General features: G+C 39.0%; 1 protein-coding gene across 1 annotated transcript in view; it reads left to right on the top strand.

The window, feature by feature from the left end:
• Positions 1 to 478: 478 nt before the first annotated feature.
• LOC106516380 (connector enhancer of kinase suppressor of ras 2) overlaps positions 479 to 17,535 on the top strand; it is a gene marked incomplete at its 5' end in the record, with an annotated part of 22,853 nt that continues 5,796 nt past the window's right edge. The window contains 17 exon segments of the mRNA XM_014006706.1: positions 479 to 566; positions 1,849 to 1,890; positions 1,991 to 2,110; positions 3,790 to 3,849; positions 4,338 to 4,406; positions 7,764 to 7,910; positions 9,628 to 9,761; positions 10,524 to 10,726; positions 10,908 to 10,997; positions 12,805 to 12,995; positions 13,082 to 13,130; positions 13,228 to 13,406; positions 13,494 to 13,567; positions 13,967 to 14,038; positions 14,252 to 14,319; positions 16,321 to 16,421; positions 16,513 to 16,996. Of these exon segments, the coding sequence (XP_013862160.1) occupies positions 479 to 566; positions 1,849 to 1,890; positions 1,991 to 2,110; positions 3,790 to 3,849; positions 4,338 to 4,406; positions 7,764 to 7,910; positions 9,628 to 9,761; positions 10,524 to 10,726; positions 10,908 to 10,997; positions 12,805 to 12,995; positions 13,082 to 13,130; positions 13,228 to 13,406; positions 13,494 to 13,567; positions 13,967 to 14,038; positions 14,252 to 14,319; positions 16,321 to 16,421; positions 16,513 to 16,996 (2,171 nt within the window).

Here is a 17,535-nt window from a genome sequence, read left to right as displayed (position 1 = left end):
TGTGTGTGTGTGTGTGTGTGTGTGTGTGTGTGTGTGTGTGTGTGTGTGTGTGTGTGTGTGTGTGTTTGATGAATTTGAAAGTTCAAAGCTGACAACACTCAACAGAAGTAACAGAGTGATTTACCATTGCTTTTCCCTGGAAGGCAGACATAATTTGAAGCTTTCGTTTTAATTAAAATTCATAATCTGTTCTTTTTTCCCTTTCATGCTTTTTATAATGTATAATTGTTGACAAATTAAATGCAGAGGAAATGTAAAAAGCCCTTTTCTGCTTTTTAGAACATTAATATGAACACAAATACAACAACACATACAAGCAATGTGAGCATAGTTTTTGTTAACAGAAAGAAATGATTTGCCTCCTTCCTAAAAGCATTGCTGTTTGCACGGAAATTTGGCCGTCAGAAATTTAGCAGTGATTGAGTGTTGAAAGGAAGAGCAGTCTTATGGTTCATTCCAGGTGCTCCTTTTTTTTCAGGTCTCCTTTTGCTGCAGTGGCTGATTACTCGGTGACCAGAAACAACGTGATCCAGCTGTGTCTTGAGCTCACGACGATCGTGCAGCAGGTAAATAAACTGTAGAGTCGGATCGTGATGCACACCCCAAGCCCGGGGCCTTTAACATTTACCATCAGAGACACAAAACCAGAAATCTGACCCAAAACATCCTCTTCATGATAAGAGTAAAGCAAAGAATCTAAAATCCTTTCATATGTTTAGTACTTTTACATAACTCAGTGTAATAAGGTGAAAATTGGAAGATACTAAGTGCTGTTTATTTACTTGTTTTCATAGATTTTCATCTCAGAATACATACTGTGTGGGTGCATATATGTATATGCATGTGTGTATGTGTATGTGCATGTAACTCATTACATCAAAGTGGTCTTTGGAGAAAGTAGATAAAGTGTTTTGATTAAAACGTTTGCAATAATTTTAGTTGATGTGTGTGCACGTGTGTGCGTTATGGCAGAAATTCACTTTGGTCTTGGTTAAGCTCAGGGGCGGGCAGTCCTGGTCCTCGAGGGCCGCAGTCCTGCATGTTTAACTTGTTCCTCTGCTCCAACGCACCTGATTTGAATGAATGGGTGATTATCAGGCTTCTGAAGAACTTGGACAAGATAATTCAATGAATGGAGCAGAGAAACAAGTAAAACACGCAGGGTTGCAGCACTCGAGGACCAGGATTGCCCACCCCTGGTTTAGCTTATAGCTGTTAGCTCATCAAGCAGGTTAATGCTGGTTTTTTCTTCATTCTGAGAAAATTTGCTGTCTGCAACAGGTAAGATATTCATTATTTGTAACATTTAAACAGATGACCACCTCAAATTATTTGTATTATCCTTTTACCTACATGGACACTTTCTTTTATGTTTTACAATCACTTCATAGGGAAAATTTGTAACAAGTGTAAAAATATCCCATCAGGTAGTTCATCGTGAGTTAGACGTTGGTTTCACCATTTTTGCTTCAATGTCGACGGTCAGTTGTGTTTGATAGAATTAGTAATGAAAGGAGTGATACCTGCGTCTGAGGAGGGTAATGTTCATCTGAAGTTTTGAGAATAATAAAAAAAAATCTGAGAAAATGAAGTGGGGAGTGAAGGGAAATCAGATGGACCTGAAGGCTAAAAAAGTGGAAGACTTGCAGATAGAGAGAGAGGCAATCCTCCGCAGTGGTGACTCATTTGTTTTGTGTTTGTGCGTGCCTGTGTGGGAGTGTTGGGGGTTATACTGTAGGTGCCAAGCTGCTCGTTTTCTGCTTAAATCCACCTACAGCAGAAATGCCAGTAATAACTCCATTTAGACTAATTCTCCAGAGGTAACATGGTTCTCTGTATGCTCCTCAGGACTGCTCCGTGTATGAAACTGAGAACAAGATCCTGAATGTGGTGAGTTTCGAACTTTGTGCGCCTGGATTAAAATTAAAATTAAAAAAGTGCACAATTTAAAAAAAAAACAACTAAATTACCTCCGATGTTTCCCCATCAGTGTAAAACTCTGTCCGAAGTGTGCGAGCAGATTATCTCTCTGTCCTCTGATCCATCCGTGTCGCAGTCTGCACATCTGGAGGTCGTGACACTCGCCAACATCAAATCCACTGAAGGCTTGGTAAGGCTCATCACACAGACATACACAGTGAAGTGTGCAGAAATAATAAATGTATCGTAAGTCATTAAAGAAGTTCAACGGAGTAGTTTTTCATTTGTGTGAATTTCATAAACATCTTGACTACAAAATTCTAGAAGAAAATGCTAATTTCAGTTAATAAAGTGCAAAACAACACTGATAAACTTGTAAAATCAAATTATAATGGTGTTCTTAGTCATCGGTTCTTACTCCTAAAGTTCAGTAATTAATTGTAAAATGTCAGAGTTTGACAGTTAGGTTGGTTATAACTATAATAAGACATTATTTTTAAATAAAACAAGGGTTAGATGATACATCATCAAGGCTAAGCTTTAGAATTTATCTTTCCCAGTTATAATATAATGATTTAAAAGTAAGTGTGAACATTTTAATTATATCATTTAATTGTATTTTTAAAATATTTTCTGCTAAAGACACTCAGGTTTTACTGAGAATTTGAGTCTAGGAGCTACAGATTGTTTTTAAAAGTGTATTTTTCAGTGTAGAGCTCACTGATGTGCTTGCCAGGGTCCAGATTCTGGAGTCAGTCCAGTGACTGACAACACACCTGGTTCAGTGGTTAAATGACCTTTCCAAGTTCCTCAGAAGCCTGTTAATCACCATCATTTAAATCAGGTGTGTTGGAGCAGAGAAACCTCTAAAACATGCAGGATAGTGGCGCTAAAGGACCAGGATATGACACCATTTTTAGAGGGAGATGCTTTAAAAAACAGATTCAAATTTTACTTGGAAATAATTTGTTTCCTAAAATATGAATGGAGGGTTTAAAATACTGTTTTAAAAGAAGAAAACTACCAGATAAAATATTGAGGTTGATCCTGCTGTCCTGTTCAGACTTTAATATAGCTTAATGTAGCTGTTCCTTTACATGAGTTAGCTGATAAAACAGATTAAAACCAGAAGATTCTGACCAGAGTGAACTGAAATATGTACAGTGTGTAAACTGCGAAGCAACGACGAGCAAACACACATGCACCTTTTAGATGTCATTTCTAAATGCCACTGAAGAATTGCTTCTTTCACTGTGTACCCTGAACTCTCTCTTTTGCGTTGACCTACACTCAGACACAAGCTTCCTGCTCGGGGCCACAATAAAAAGCCCCTCCCTCCTCCTCCTCCTCCTCCTCCTCCTCCTCACACACACAAATGCCTGGGTTGGACATCCTCCCGTCTATTCAGTGAACCCTGAACACAACTCTGAACCAAGTGCCCTTAAAAAAACAACTTCTCCACTCATCTTAAAGACTGGCATCCCGTGTGTTTAAGTGCTTTAAATTCCTCATTAATGAAAGTTGTTTTGGAGTTTTAGCATCTGTATTTGCAGGTCAACGATCCTCCATGTTGGATTTAATCTGCTTGAAAGCGGCCTTGAGCGAGACCATCTTTATGATGCACAGTAAATTCTGACTGGGCATTTGGGATGTTTTACAGCTAATGTGCAGTCAGTTAACAAATTAAGGCAAACTTGATCTTTAATAAGAAAGAAGACATAAATCTTAAATTTTTCCATGTTGCACTTCAAGCAGATTAATGCATACCCAGGTCTGTAGTCTGTGTTGGTTTGCAATATTTGTATTCTGTATTGTTTTATTATTATAGTAATATTTGGTTTGCCTTACTTTATTGTGATATTCCCTCAGGGCATGTACATCAAATCAACATATGATGGTTTGCATGTCATCACGGGGACCACTGAGGGAGTAAGTAAAAGCCTCTTTGTTTTCATTTTCGTTCACATCATCACTGCTCGTTCACACGTGGCTTAATTTGCAGATTGGAGTGTTCCACTTAACCCCTTCCTCTCTGAAGCACCCTCTCCTGAATCTGTTTTGAAAGCACGCCATAGCTGCAGGCTGATCGGTGCAACTATGACTAAAATGGATGCAGGATTTGTTGTGATTCATTTTTGTTGTTACAAATGTGGTAAACCTAGGGTTGAGCTTAAAAAATCGGTTTAATTAATACTGAGCAGTTATTGACCAGGCAGAAGATAAATATTTGGGTTTATACATATTTTACATGTTTCTGTGAGGAAAAAGGAGACTTAATATAGTTCAGAGCTATTTCTGTTTTATTCTGCAAAGATTTCAGCAGCTTTTAGATACTTTTTGCTGGAGAAGGTTTGAATAAATGCTCTGGTGTACCGTGAAGCTATAAATAGTAACAATGATCTCTGTTTGTCCATCAGTCCCTGGCTGATCGCTGTAAGAAAATCCACGCTGGAGATGAGGTCATTCAGGTCAACCATCAGACGGTGGTACGATCATGTTTATTTCTTGCTGCCTTGTTTGATTTTTTTGAGTTTGCTCTCTCAATTTGCATAATGAATTCTTTCTACAATTGTTCTCACTTGTTTTTTTGTAGAATCCCAATGCAAATATCTGTTTAAATTTCATGCAGCTGTTCTGATCCACACATCTCTCACTCTGTGTGTGTTTTGTTACTTGGTTAGGATGATTTTAGACCATTTCTCTAGTACACAGTCTGGTGAGAACCCACTGTTGTTTATGGGGACAAAAGCTCAGTCCTCATTGAGTGAAATACCATGGTGGGTTAGGACTAAGGTGTGAATTGAGTTTAGGTTAGGTTTAGGGTAAGAAGTCAGGGTTGTGTTACAAAAATAACTGGTAGATGAAAGGAAATCAGTTTAATCCCCATGAAGATAGAAGAACAGGCGTGTGTGTAGTGTTAATCTGTATGTGTATGTTGTTTATTATATTTCTATAAGGGCATGATAATCCGAATGAAAATACATTATACAATTTTTGCAGGTTTTGCACTGGCTATAAAAAAATAAAATAAAATAATCTTGTTAATTTGTCAGTTCCAGGGTAATTTGGACAGTTTAATGTACCTCGCTCGCTATTAGCAGCGTACACTGATGATTTTACATAACAATGAGACCACTTACAAAATGTGTACCTGCAAAACACAATAAAGCAAAGGTTAAGCAGGGTGCAATATAAAATTAATACATAAAACTGTCCATATTCTGCTTGGTTGCAAATCCTCAGAATTCAGCGAGACTGCAGCTGAAAATGTGACTGCTGTATATTCTCACAATCTGGAATCACCAACTCAAGACACTGGCTTTAAAGTCCATCTCACTGACTACATTAAATGATTTTCAAACTGTGAATGCATGGCTCTTGAAATGTTAAAGTCCATGATTTAAGTAGTTATTTTTTGCCATGACCATATTGTACACAGTTATTGCGATCAGATGAATCTTCTAGACTATGCGTCCCTTTTTTGTAAAGTGAAAGCTGAAGTACTTTAATACTGGGTTCCCTTCACTGTTAGGACCTGCAGATCTAATAAAATGAGCCAATGTCAAAAGTTGTGCTTTTTCTGCAATGATGCATCTATTTATCTGCTGGGAAACATTTTATTATCCTTTCATGGTTTTTTTTTTTTTTTTGCCACAGAGACACATCTGCAGAAAGTGGCTGTTGAAGTGTGTACTTCTCAGTTCATGTGAAAAAACAAAAAGGGGAAAAAAACCCTCCTGTCGTACAGAATTCAGATATAGCTCCTATTGTTAAAAATAATTGCTGCCTATGTTTGCAGCAGCAAGATGTCTGATAATTATACAGCTGCACATTTCAGTCAGTCAACTCATTCACTGAATGGAGCTTTTATTTTTCTCACTGAGAGGTTGAAAAACAGCGTTGATTTGGGTGTCAGGACTTTTTGGTGTTATTGAAGGGTACAGAGATTAAAAACTTCCTAAAGTGAGAAGAGAGAGGCGTCAGTTCCTAACTCCTTATTGGGAACCAACAGAAGTGTCCAAACAAGTTTTATATAAATACTGCAGCTATTTTAATGCTGAAATATGTGAATGAAGCTCAAGATTTTGGATTTAAATTAAACCAGCACTTTCAGGCTTTTATCGGCTGCTGATTCCTCAAAGTTAAACCAAACGGAAAGTGAAACATCTGGATTATGGTGTTGCTTTTACAGCCTGGTATTAACGACCGATGCAGAACCGGGACACGCTTTTCTCAGGCAGATGTTGGCGAGGAAAAATGTCCTGATGTGGCTGACACTGATTGAGCTGCAGCCGAAGTGAGTTTGACAGTTTATCCAGGCGATACTGTCTGTAAACACGTTTGACACGTCTGATGATGCAAAACTGCATTGTCACTGAGAGTGACTGCCACAACAACATAAACACAGCTTATACTTTTAATTTATTGTGGCAGAGAGTTAGGAACAAACGGATGTGGCCTTGATTTTTCTCAAGACTTCGGCAGATATGAGGAAACTTTAAAGAAACTGAATATGGATCAGATTTGTTCAGGTTAGCCCAAATTCAAAATAAGGAAGAAATACTGATGTGGATTTATGTTCTGCACATTTTTCACTCAAGAGAGAGCAGTCCTTTTTTAAGGTATAGAACAGGACAGAGATCCGTCCAGCTTCAGTCAGTCTGTCTTTGTGCACTTTCTGTGATGGATATCTAGAAGGTGGTTGTCAAGATGAAAAATTACTTTTAGAAGAACACAGTGAAGGCCAGGTCAGAGCCTGAAAAACACCCAGTTCCTCCGGCTGCAGGGAGCACACACACACACACACACACACACACACACACACACACACACACACACNCACACACACACACACACACACACACACACACACACACACACACACACACACACGCACGATGCAAACAAATAAATAAATAAAAATGCAGTGCAGTCATCCACGCAGGTGAAGACTTTTCTTCCCAAACTGAGGCTGGCATATTTGGTTCAGCGGCCGACAGTTCGTCCGGGCAGCATTTTTATTTTGTTTTTTTGTGCCAACTATTATTAGAATTTGGTTCAAACCTATTTTAATTGCACAGAATTCCTTCACTAACACAATACAAACATGTGGAAAATGTCCAAAAAATGCATGTCGCAATGACGGTGAAGAATTCAGGGACTCATTTCAAACACAAGCGAGTTTAGGCCGAACAATCAAGCTATCCTTATTGTTTAATGTGCGTCTGTCTGGCTTAATCCTAATCATCAATAAACTTTGATTGTGGACTGAAATAATCATCAACTGAAATAATTATCAACTGAGAGGTAATTGCAAACTCTGAAGAAAAATACTCTAGCCAAGCTTAGTTCTTTCTCTGTATTTGGGTATTTTATTAACGTGAACATAGTGGCAAATCATGGATGTTTCAGTGTTTTTGATTGAATGTGTGGATGGAGGAAAAACATATACAAACTGAGAAAACTATCTCAGTGTTTCCCTACGTTTATCCAAGGAGTGTGTCCCACGCTGTCTACGAAAATTAACAAATTAAAAATTAATGTGTGCTACTTGAGTAATGACAGGATAAGTGACTATGATGTATAGTAGCACCCTGCCAATGTCTGTAATCCAGGGGAAACATTTGGACTGCTAATAGGGTGTAATTGTTTATAACCTTTCCACAGAGCCACATTAAAAATTTAAATTTAACCGTTGTTATAATCATTTATGAAAACGTGTTGCGTTCGCCTGTATCATTCCTGGTTATTCTGTTGTATATTTGCATGTACAGTATTTTTACTGAAATAAAAAAAAAAGCCTCTGTTTTGGTAAATAAACTTGTGCTATCCTTGTTTGTTAGGTGGGCTGGCAGCTTAAAAACCTGGTGAATCTGTTGCGTGGGGACCCTGCAGGTGTCACCTTAACGCTGAAGAAGCGCCCACAGAGCACGCTCACATCAACTCCTGCTCTGCTCAAAAACATGAGATGGAAACCATTAGCTCTGCAGGTAACATGACTGCTTCCAGTCTTTCTCTTCATGCATGGAGATTTCTGTTGTTTGTGTTTTTCTTTCTGGGCCGCTGTCTTTGTATTGGAAAGAGGACTTGGAAAGACTCCAACTTTAAACACACACATGCTGGATTATGCTAAAATAAACAGGATTAGAATACAATATTGTGTTAAAATGTTCAAAAGCTATGTTTATGGTTTTAATGGCAACAGTAAGTGTTGTTATATTCTAATATAACTCATAAGTCTATTTTTATCAATCTCAAATTTTTAATTAAACAGATTATAGAAGCTAAATTTATCTTTGTGACTAATTGGTTGAAGGTTCCAGCATGACTGATTTAGATGTTAACATTTCAGCTCTAAGTAGCATCTGTTGTCCTACTTCAGCCAAACCAGCACCATTATTCAGACAGTGTGCCAGGACCAGAATGAGCGGGAAAGAGAGGAACGAGCACGAAAGTAGCCCAGGCTTTCTTTGAGTCCCATTCCACAGAAAAAGCTTTCTCCCCCCTGAGGCCCTGAAGCACGGTCGTGCTCACCTCCTTTCCCCTCATCTTCTCCACTAAAACCGAATTTTCTGTTCAGCTGACATTTTAGGGACACGAGTGGAAACCAGAAACTTTTATTTAAAATTTGATTAAATTAAAGAATCTAATTTAAAAAAAAAGATTTTTTTTTTTTGTAAAAACCTTCTAGGATTTTTTAAAGAACTGGCAGTGTGTATAAATTGCTGATTATGTTGCACAAAACCCACAATATTTATGTAAATGGAATGGTTCAGATCTTTTGAAGTGGGGTTTTATAAAAAGATTATGAACAAATAGTATCTAATCTGTTGCAGATAGCTCTCTGAATGACCTCAATTGGATGTGTTTCTCAAAGCAAGACCGAGAAGAAAATGGATCATTTCTCTCTTAAAACAACTCAAACCTTTTTTAATAGCCGTTAATGCTAACACTGTTTTAATTTTTACTGTCAGTTTTGCATAACATGCTCATCACATAGTTACATTTTACTACAAGTGCTGCAAGCGCAACAAATTTTAAGCAGTCACAAAAACGTGGAAAAGTTTAAAATGTCCACGACTGGACTTAAAATGGCAGCTATCCACTTTGGTCTTGTTTCGGCTCAGACTCACTGTTGTTGCAGTGTGATTGGTCAGAACTTTGTGGGCGTGTTTGTTTAATTAGAGCAGTGCATCCTACTGCATGCCATTTTGCTGAAAATGGTCAGGTTCCAGAAGCTGGTAGTTAAATTATCAAGACGTTCGCGACTTCTTTCCAAACTAATCCAACAACACGAGCCTCGCTTCAAACACCTCATGAATCAAGTGAAAAAAGACTCAATTTTTCCTGTTGTTGTTGTTTAAATGCTCAGCTGTGTGCTACATTGAGAGTTTTGTGGGAGGGATTATGATGATGATGTAATCACTGATTCGTCGTCTCGTGTCTTGTGGAAGTAAAGCTACAGTTCAGAGTTAATTAAAAAGATAAATAATGTGCACATAAGTACTGGATTTATCAGCCTGTTTGTTTCAGAGCACCTTCTCTGTCCGATCAAAACAAATCTCAGTCTGTTCTGTTGTGACGTCCAGATTTTCTTTGTGTCATCACCTGAAACCGTGTCTTTCTCTCTCTCTTTCTGTCCATCCGTGTCTCTTTCTCACCCTGTGTGTTTTGCTTGTTAAAACACACAAACGCACTCACGCGCAGCCCGTCTTCCCTCAGAGCCCCAGCAGCAGCGTCGCTACGCCCACCAGCACTTTAAGCACACCATCCAGGAGGAGTAGCTGCGCCCTGCAGGATCTCTTCATCCCGCCTCCTCCAGCAGAGCCTTACACCCCCAGGTGAACACAATGCGCACGCTTGGGAGTTCACACGCAGAGCTGGCTTCACCAAATATTACAGATAATTTGCTTTGGAGCTGAACACCGCCGTGTGGGTTCCTGTCTTATCTGTGTCCTTTATGGAGACATTACACTGCAAAAACTGTCCATCTTACCAAGTTTTAAAATCTTATATCCAGCCAAAAAGTCTTTTTGATCTTGTTTTGAGACTGATTTACTAAACAACAACTGATTGTGTAAGAATATTAATCTTGTTTTCAGAATGTGTAAGATTATTTGTCTTGTTAGTCTGAAAATTTGACTCAAATTAAGTCAAAAATTACTGCCAATAGAGTAAGAAAAATTTACTTGGTAAGATTCTTGAAATACTTGATTTGACTCAATTTTTTGTTATTTCAAGAATCTTACCAAGTAAAATTTTCTTACTCCGTTGGCAGAAAATCTTACACATTCTGAAAACAAGATTATTATTCGTACACGATCAGTTCTTGTTTAGTAAATCAGTCTCAAAACAAGGTCAAAAAGACTTTTTGGCTGATATAAGATTTTAAAACTTGGTTAAGTGGACATTTTTTGCAGTGTAGCAGCTCCGTCTGCAGCTTCACGTTCTTCACAAAGACGCAAAACACAAAAACAAGAACTATTTAAAAAACAAATAGACTTAAATGTCACCAAGATCACTTTCAATATAGATTTTTCTAATGATTTATCAGGATAAAGCAGTTTTCTTTCCTTTTTTTTTTACTTGGACATCTTTATCAGAGATGACAAGGGGGATCTGCAGGATGAGGATCGCCAGACAGATGTCCAGGCCGCAGAGGGATCTGAGTCACCAAACTCCTACCTGGACCAGGAATGTCGGCGGCGGTTTCCCTTGGTGGAGGAGGACTCTATCCTCTACTGCTACGAGTACGACCAGAACCAGGAGGAGTCATCAGTCCGCAGAGGGAGCACTCCCACTTATGGTAGGACCTCTTCCTCATTTGAAGAGATGTTGCTGTAAGTGTGTGACAGATCGATTCGAGGTGTGTGTTTTTAAGATATCTGTAGTGTGTGTGTGTGTGTGTGTGTGTGTGTGTGTGTGTGTGTGTGTGTGTGTGTGTGTGTGTGTCAGCTGTATAACATTAAAGCCCCTCGTCTCTCCAGGCAGGCTCAGGCCCGTCTCGATGCCAGTGGAATACAACTGGGTGGGAGACAACGAGGACCTGACGAAGCTGACGAGGGAGAGCAGGAGAGGTAAGTGGGAGGCAGAGAAGGACACAGGAAGCTGGGGTGAGGGGGTGGATAGCTCATAATACCCTCACCCTCTCAGATCTCCGAGCCAAGAAGAAGAAGCATGAGCTGGCCTGTCAGAGCTGATAACATGCTGGATATCAGCTCCTGCCTCTTTCTCCTCCATATGTTCACAATCTTATCGCTTCTCCCTCTTCCTCCTTCATCCCTCTTTCAGCATCTCTCTCAGCTCGCCTGTCGTCCGTTTTGGATATAAAAAGTACACTGTTGCTTTGGCAACTGTATAATTTATTTTTTTCTCAAACTGCTTGCATTTTACTGGATTGTGTTGAAGCTGGTATCAAATGTAGAGCTTTAAATCAGACGCATGATAGCTTTGAGTGATGTGTTTGTGTCCTCTGGGGAAGCTTAGTGCTCCTTTTTGACTTTTCAAAAAAAAATGAGAAAGAGACAGAGCTATTTTTATCTACAGGAGACAAGAGTGCAAAGGTGTTATGAGAGTTTTATGCTTAGCAACACCTTAGTAGATTTATTTTTTAATGCTCTTTAAATATTGTGGAAATCAGCTAAATCAACAGAGGAAGTTTATTCCGTCATTGTTTCCTGTTTTATATATTTGGCACAAAAAGTAAGAAAATGTATGTTTGGTAGAATATTTTTTGTTGTAACAATAAATCTTACACAGGGCACCTGATTGGCAGGACCTGGCAGTACCTGAAGCTCAAAACAAGTTTCAATAATAACAAAATAAGCTGTGTGACAGAGAGGATTTGGCAATTTTTTCATGTGCACAACTCACATACTCAGCTCTACTGCTCATTCCTCTAATGCCTGTTCCTTACAAACGTGGCACCATTTAAAAGAGAAGTAGACAGGTTTTCCAATGGATTTATTGTTACAAAGCATTGTTACAACAAAGAAATAATCCACCAAACACTAATTTCTTTACTTTTTGTGCTAAGTATAGTTATATCAAAATGTGTGGCTTGATTGAGAATAATGTGTTATAGCTTTTATTATTTGTAACTTTCAAACTGTTTTATTTAATTTTATTTACATAGAAATACATTGAGATTTTTCCAGTTCTTTCAAAATAATTGTTCTCTGAAATCTCCTTCAGGAGACTTCCTGTGGGTTTTCTTCTTCTTCTTCTTCTTCTTCTGCTTTGTTTCGCTTTTAGCTACTGTTTTGCAAATTTTAGCTTTTTGTTACAGTTTTCCAAATTTTAGATTTTAACTACAGATTCCTGTTTGCAGCAATTTTGCAAGATTAGTTTATTCAATAGACTCATGGTCCACGATGACATAAAAGAGACAAAACAAACATAATACACAACAAAAAAGGAAAAACTTATAAAAGACTTGCATACCAGTATTTCCATAAAGATGACTGGTAGCATATGCACTCCCAGAAGGATGTGACATCATTAAAATAAGACCAAGAGATTTTGTAACTGTAGGTTTCAGCTACTTTTTTGTGTTTTTTAGATTTTAGTTACTGTATTGCCAATTTTAGCTTTTAGCCGTATTCTGCTGCTGTTGTTTTTTAAGCTAAAACAGCACAAAGTGTGCAGATGTAGTTAAAGTGCAAAAAAAACGTGCAGAAAAGTGAATAAAACAGAAAAATTGTAGTGTGAATGCTGAATCAGGATTCACACCATTTTCCTGTTTTTTATTAAATCAGTATTAACACACTAAGCTTAAATAAATGTAGCTTGTTCCAAATCATAACCATAAAGAAGCAGTTTTTAAAGTATATATTAACGTAAAGAGTGGTCAGTTCTGTGTTTGCTTCTCCTCTTTCCCTGCAGAGAATTCCCTGCTGCGTTTTGTGAGTGAAGACAAACCCCCCGGAGAGAACTTCCTCCTGAGCCGCAGTCTGAGTCAGAACAGGAGGAAGACGGAGCGAGGGAGCAGCCCCACCCACTACACGCTGGTCCCGGCCCTCCAGATGGAAGTGGCCCTGTCCACATCCAGCTCTGACTCCACGTCCCTGTATCACGTCAGTCCCCTCATTCAAGGAGAAAAATGCAGCCGTCAGAACGTGAAGGCCCGCTGTTTGATTTTCTGTTCTTTTGGAACTTGCAGGTGTTTGAGCGTTCCTCCCTGCTGACACGGTCTAAGAAGAAAAAAAAAGGTAAGATGTTTATTCTGTCTCGTTTATCGGCACATGGGTACTGGAACACGAGCAGGTGGTGTTTCCTCCTAATTTCACTCCTCCCCCCAACCCGCAGCTGGAAGTCCGATGTCGTCGATCAGCAAACGGCGGATCTCCTGCAGGGACCTGGGACAGGGCGACTGTCAGGGCTGGCTGTGGAAGAAGAAAGATGCTAAAACCTATTTCTCGCAGAAGTGGAAGAAGTACTGGTTCATCCTGAAAGACACGTGTCTGTACTGGTACATGAATGAAGAGGTGAACAGGAGGCTTTTTACAACAAATAAAACTGTTCAAGCTCAAATTATGCTTCTTTGAATAAAACTKTGCTTGTGTTTGTGTCAGGATGAGAAGGCAGAGGGCTTTGTTAGCCTACCTGAATTCAAGATTGATCGTGCCTCTGAATGCAGAAGGAAATAGTGAGTACAAAGTACACTCGATAAAACCAACAAAATGTTTTTTTTTGTACTTTGATATTCATATTGTACAGGTAAACTTGAATTCAAAATGTCTGTCTGTCCGTCCGTTTTCTTCAGCGGGGTCTAAAAACGTCATAAAGTCATGYTGACAGAGCTAAACTTTAGTGTGGTAGTAGCTGAAAGTCATTCCTAACACAGATCATTTAAAAWCTTTATTTTAAATCTTGTCCTGCAGGGCATCAGGGGATTTATAATCYTTTAAAAAATGCTAGATTCAACCTTTAAAAAGTTGTTTTTGTCTCGGTCTGAATCATTTCTTAGTTCTGCATTATGCTAATGTATGCTCTGGTACTTGTCCTTTTTGTGCTTTTTACATATAATTAAACTGCTCTCTTTCAGCGCTTTCAAGGCTTGCCATCCGAAGATAAAGACCTTCTACTTTGCTGCGGAAAATGTAGATGACATGTCCCGGTGAGTTTACGAGGTTTCTCTGTCGGAACCCCCCACAGTCCTGCGATTAAAGACCCATTGTCCACAAGCTGAATTTCCCTTCTTGACTGCCCGCTCTTCCTGAAACAGTCATTTTGTACAGTAACTGGCCAAAAGGASAAATACACACATGCACTAGTACGTTTTTTGTATTTCTATTCCAGAATGCGTCATGACTGTGTTTCTCCCCCACAGGTGGCTGAGTCGCCTCAGCATGGCAGTTGCAGGCTACTCAGAGCAGGAACAAATGCACCAGGATCAAGGTGAGATTAGTCACAGAGCTGCTCCAGAAGCTGCAGAAACGTATTTTTATTGGTCAAGGGTCAGCAGCGGGTGAAGTTGAGCGGTGAGACATAACGAAGCGATGAGACCCTCCTCTGAGAGTGATGCATGAGGCTTTGTCTTTTCTCACGCCTCATCATGTAAACGTTTGATTTTTCTCTTTATGTTTGAGATCTTTGGCCTTAAAAACAAAGGTTGTTGTGAGTCTGATAAAAGATTTTTGTCATCAGAAAACAGCACTGTCTTAATGATTACTAACACACAGCTAACATACAGCAAACTGCCAACACACGTGTATTATATAAGTATGATACATGTGGTATTTTTAWCTGAAGATATTTATAATGCCCACGTTTTATCTTTTTAAGAGTCTCTGTAACTCTGTGCTCAAGTAAATGTATGTTTATTATTTATAATGATGTGACAGATTATTAGAAAAAAGCCTGATCATTTTGTTGTTTTCAGTGTTTAACTTTGAACTTTTTTAATGCAGCGAGCACTAGCTAATCCTAGATTATTTAGATTGAGTTAACGAGCTTGAAATATTACTTCAATTCAAAACCATCATAACAAACAGAGGAGGGTTTTGCAGACGTGGCTGTGAGCATGTGGCAGAAAAAATGTAAAAAGTAAGACTAACATTTCTGAAAATGCACCATTTTTTAATCTAAAACACTACCTGAAAAATATCTACGCATAGTTGAGTCATAATTACATTTTGTGCAGAACAATGAGATTAATCAAGAATTCAATGAGCTTTTAATGGCATTCCAAATGAGGAATGAATAATAGATACTGAGGTTCCAGTTATCAGCAATGAAAAAAAACAACCAATGAGAAATAAGCAATAAGAAAATAAAAAGAAAATTGTGTCGCACATGGAGTGTATTGAAACAAACATTCACATTCAGCCATAGTACAGTAATGTTTAATAAAAAAAATAAAAAATAAATAATCGTGATTAATCTCAAAGATATTTCGAGATCATTTGCGATTGAAATTTTGTAATCCCTGCCCAGCACAACTGTAATTAAACACGACTCAGAAGTGTGGTTGGAATCTTTGATCTTTGTGAAAGTCTATTATTTTTACTGATTGAAGTTTTTCTGGTTGAAGTAATAAAAATATGTTTAGYGTTTAAAGAAAACCAGTTAGTTTTCTCACTCAACTCACCTGACAAACTGAACCCCAAGAAAATGTTGAAAACTTAAGTYGTTCTTGTGTAAATGACTCAACAGTATCAGTGGGGTATAATCTGGCCTGTTTGGTATAAATTGGCCTGTAGTGTACCAGTGGTATAATCTAGCCTAGGCTCCTTTAAACCCAGGTAAAGTCTGGGTTCCAGTGAGTTTTTCCATTAACAGCTTTCCTTTTCCAGTTTTTTTCAAGTTAATTTAAATACAAGAATAATTTCTTTAAAAATATCAGAAAAACTAGGTGATTTATTCAAAAAAGAACCTGAWGAAATATTGTGTGTCGATGCAATAATTTGTGTGAAATGAGACGTGATGCAGGGACTTCAGTAAATGGGATTTTTCAAGCCAGTAAGTAATATATTTCACATTCCTTACATCCCTTCATGYTGAGGCGGAATGGTATTTGTGTTATTTTTATATCTTCATGTTCCTTGGCTTCCTACAAACGAACAGGAAGTAATACAGCTAACCCTTCTGCCTACGTAAAAACCCTGCCATGGTGGGTGTGTGAGCGCCGGTTTGTCACAGGTTTTTTGAAGAGGGGGGATAGTTTTTTTTCCCTTTACAGGCAAGCTTCTATTTTAGATCCAAACCACCTCCAGATGACTCTGCATGAAGTTTTCACACCTTAGATGTATCCCCCTCCTCACACTTACTGGGAGTTTGACTTTTCTGACCGGCTCCAACAGTAAAATGTGTTTCATGATGCATATTTCTCCAWGTAAGAGCTCGATTTTTTTTTCTTATAGCTGTGAGTGATAACGTTAGTCTGTTGATTCCTTTCAGATTACTGGAGCGAGAGCGATCATGAGGACACAGAGGCGCCCCCAGTCCCCAAACGAGACAGTCCACCTCCGCCTTATGACACGTATCCCAGAGCGTCTTCAGTGAGTTTGCACAGCTGGTTAATAAAGACACAGCAAATACCACCCAGTGCATTAAACTACTGATTTCTACCCTCAATAATCTGTATTTTAGGTAAGTCCCTACTTGGAGCCGAAACGTGGCCACCTCTCCTCTTCTGACACGTTCCAGTCTCGTTCCTCGCATGAGGAGTACCACTCGGAGCCTCATGAAAGCAGCAGCAACAACAGCATCTCGCCCGGGCCGAAGCCGAGCAGCCACCGGAACTCGTGGCACGACCAGATGGAGAGCAACACCAGGATGCACTACCTGCAGACGTTTCCCGTGGAAGATCCCATGCAGCCCGAGGACAGGGAGCAGCTGGAGATGGAGTACCGCAGGCAGTCCACCCTGCCGGCACAGCGCAGCCTGCTGCAGGAGCAGTACAGAGCTCTGCCGCTGCCCCTCAGGGCCAGCATCGACTCAGACGCAGGAGGGAAACCTCGCAGCTTCACGCTTCCCAGAGACAGCGGGCTTCACGCTATCCTGGCTGCTACCGCTGCTGCATCAGATCAGAGAGAACCCCAGCACTACCACCTGGACCAGGCCAGAGGCACAGGTCAGACTTCACAGGAGCTTCACTTAAATGTGTCAACTCTAAAAACTATGAGAAGCAATAATACAAAACAGGTTGCAAATTTCATCAATTTAAATTCACTCCTCTGCTAAAACAAGAGTTTATCAGCCAGATTACTTCAAAACATATGGGATAAATCTTCTGAAACTTAAATGGAGAGGTGCAACAAGAGGACTSTTTTGGTGTCGTTGCCCTTCAGCGTTTTGATTATTAATTTAGACTGAACAATATAAAAACAAGCTATTTCAAGACTTTAGGGCTGAAGTTATTGTTAGTAACAGAACACATTATTTGAGAATAGAAACATTACACAGTAGAAAATAAATACATGAATAAAGATATTAATAAGACAGAAATATGTTTTTATGGTATGAATACAAAGCAATTACAAGGTAGTTAGGCTAAAGTTAAACAATAGTTAAAAATTCTGAGCTATTACACTGCAAAAACTGTCATCTTACCATGTTTTAAAATCTTATATCAGCCAAAAAGTATTTTTGATCTTGTTTTGAGACTGATTT

This window comes from Austrofundulus limnaeus, unplaced genomic scaffold, assembly GCF_001266775.1.
Source record: "Austrofundulus limnaeus strain Quisiro unplaced genomic scaffold, Austrofundulus_limnaeus-1.0 Scaffold37, whole genome shotgun sequence".
In the NCBI taxonomy this organism is placed as follows: Eukaryota; Metazoa; Chordata; class Actinopteri; order Cyprinodontiformes; family Rivulidae; genus Austrofundulus; species Austrofundulus limnaeus.
This window is presented reverse-complemented; position numbering and strand designations above follow the sequence as displayed.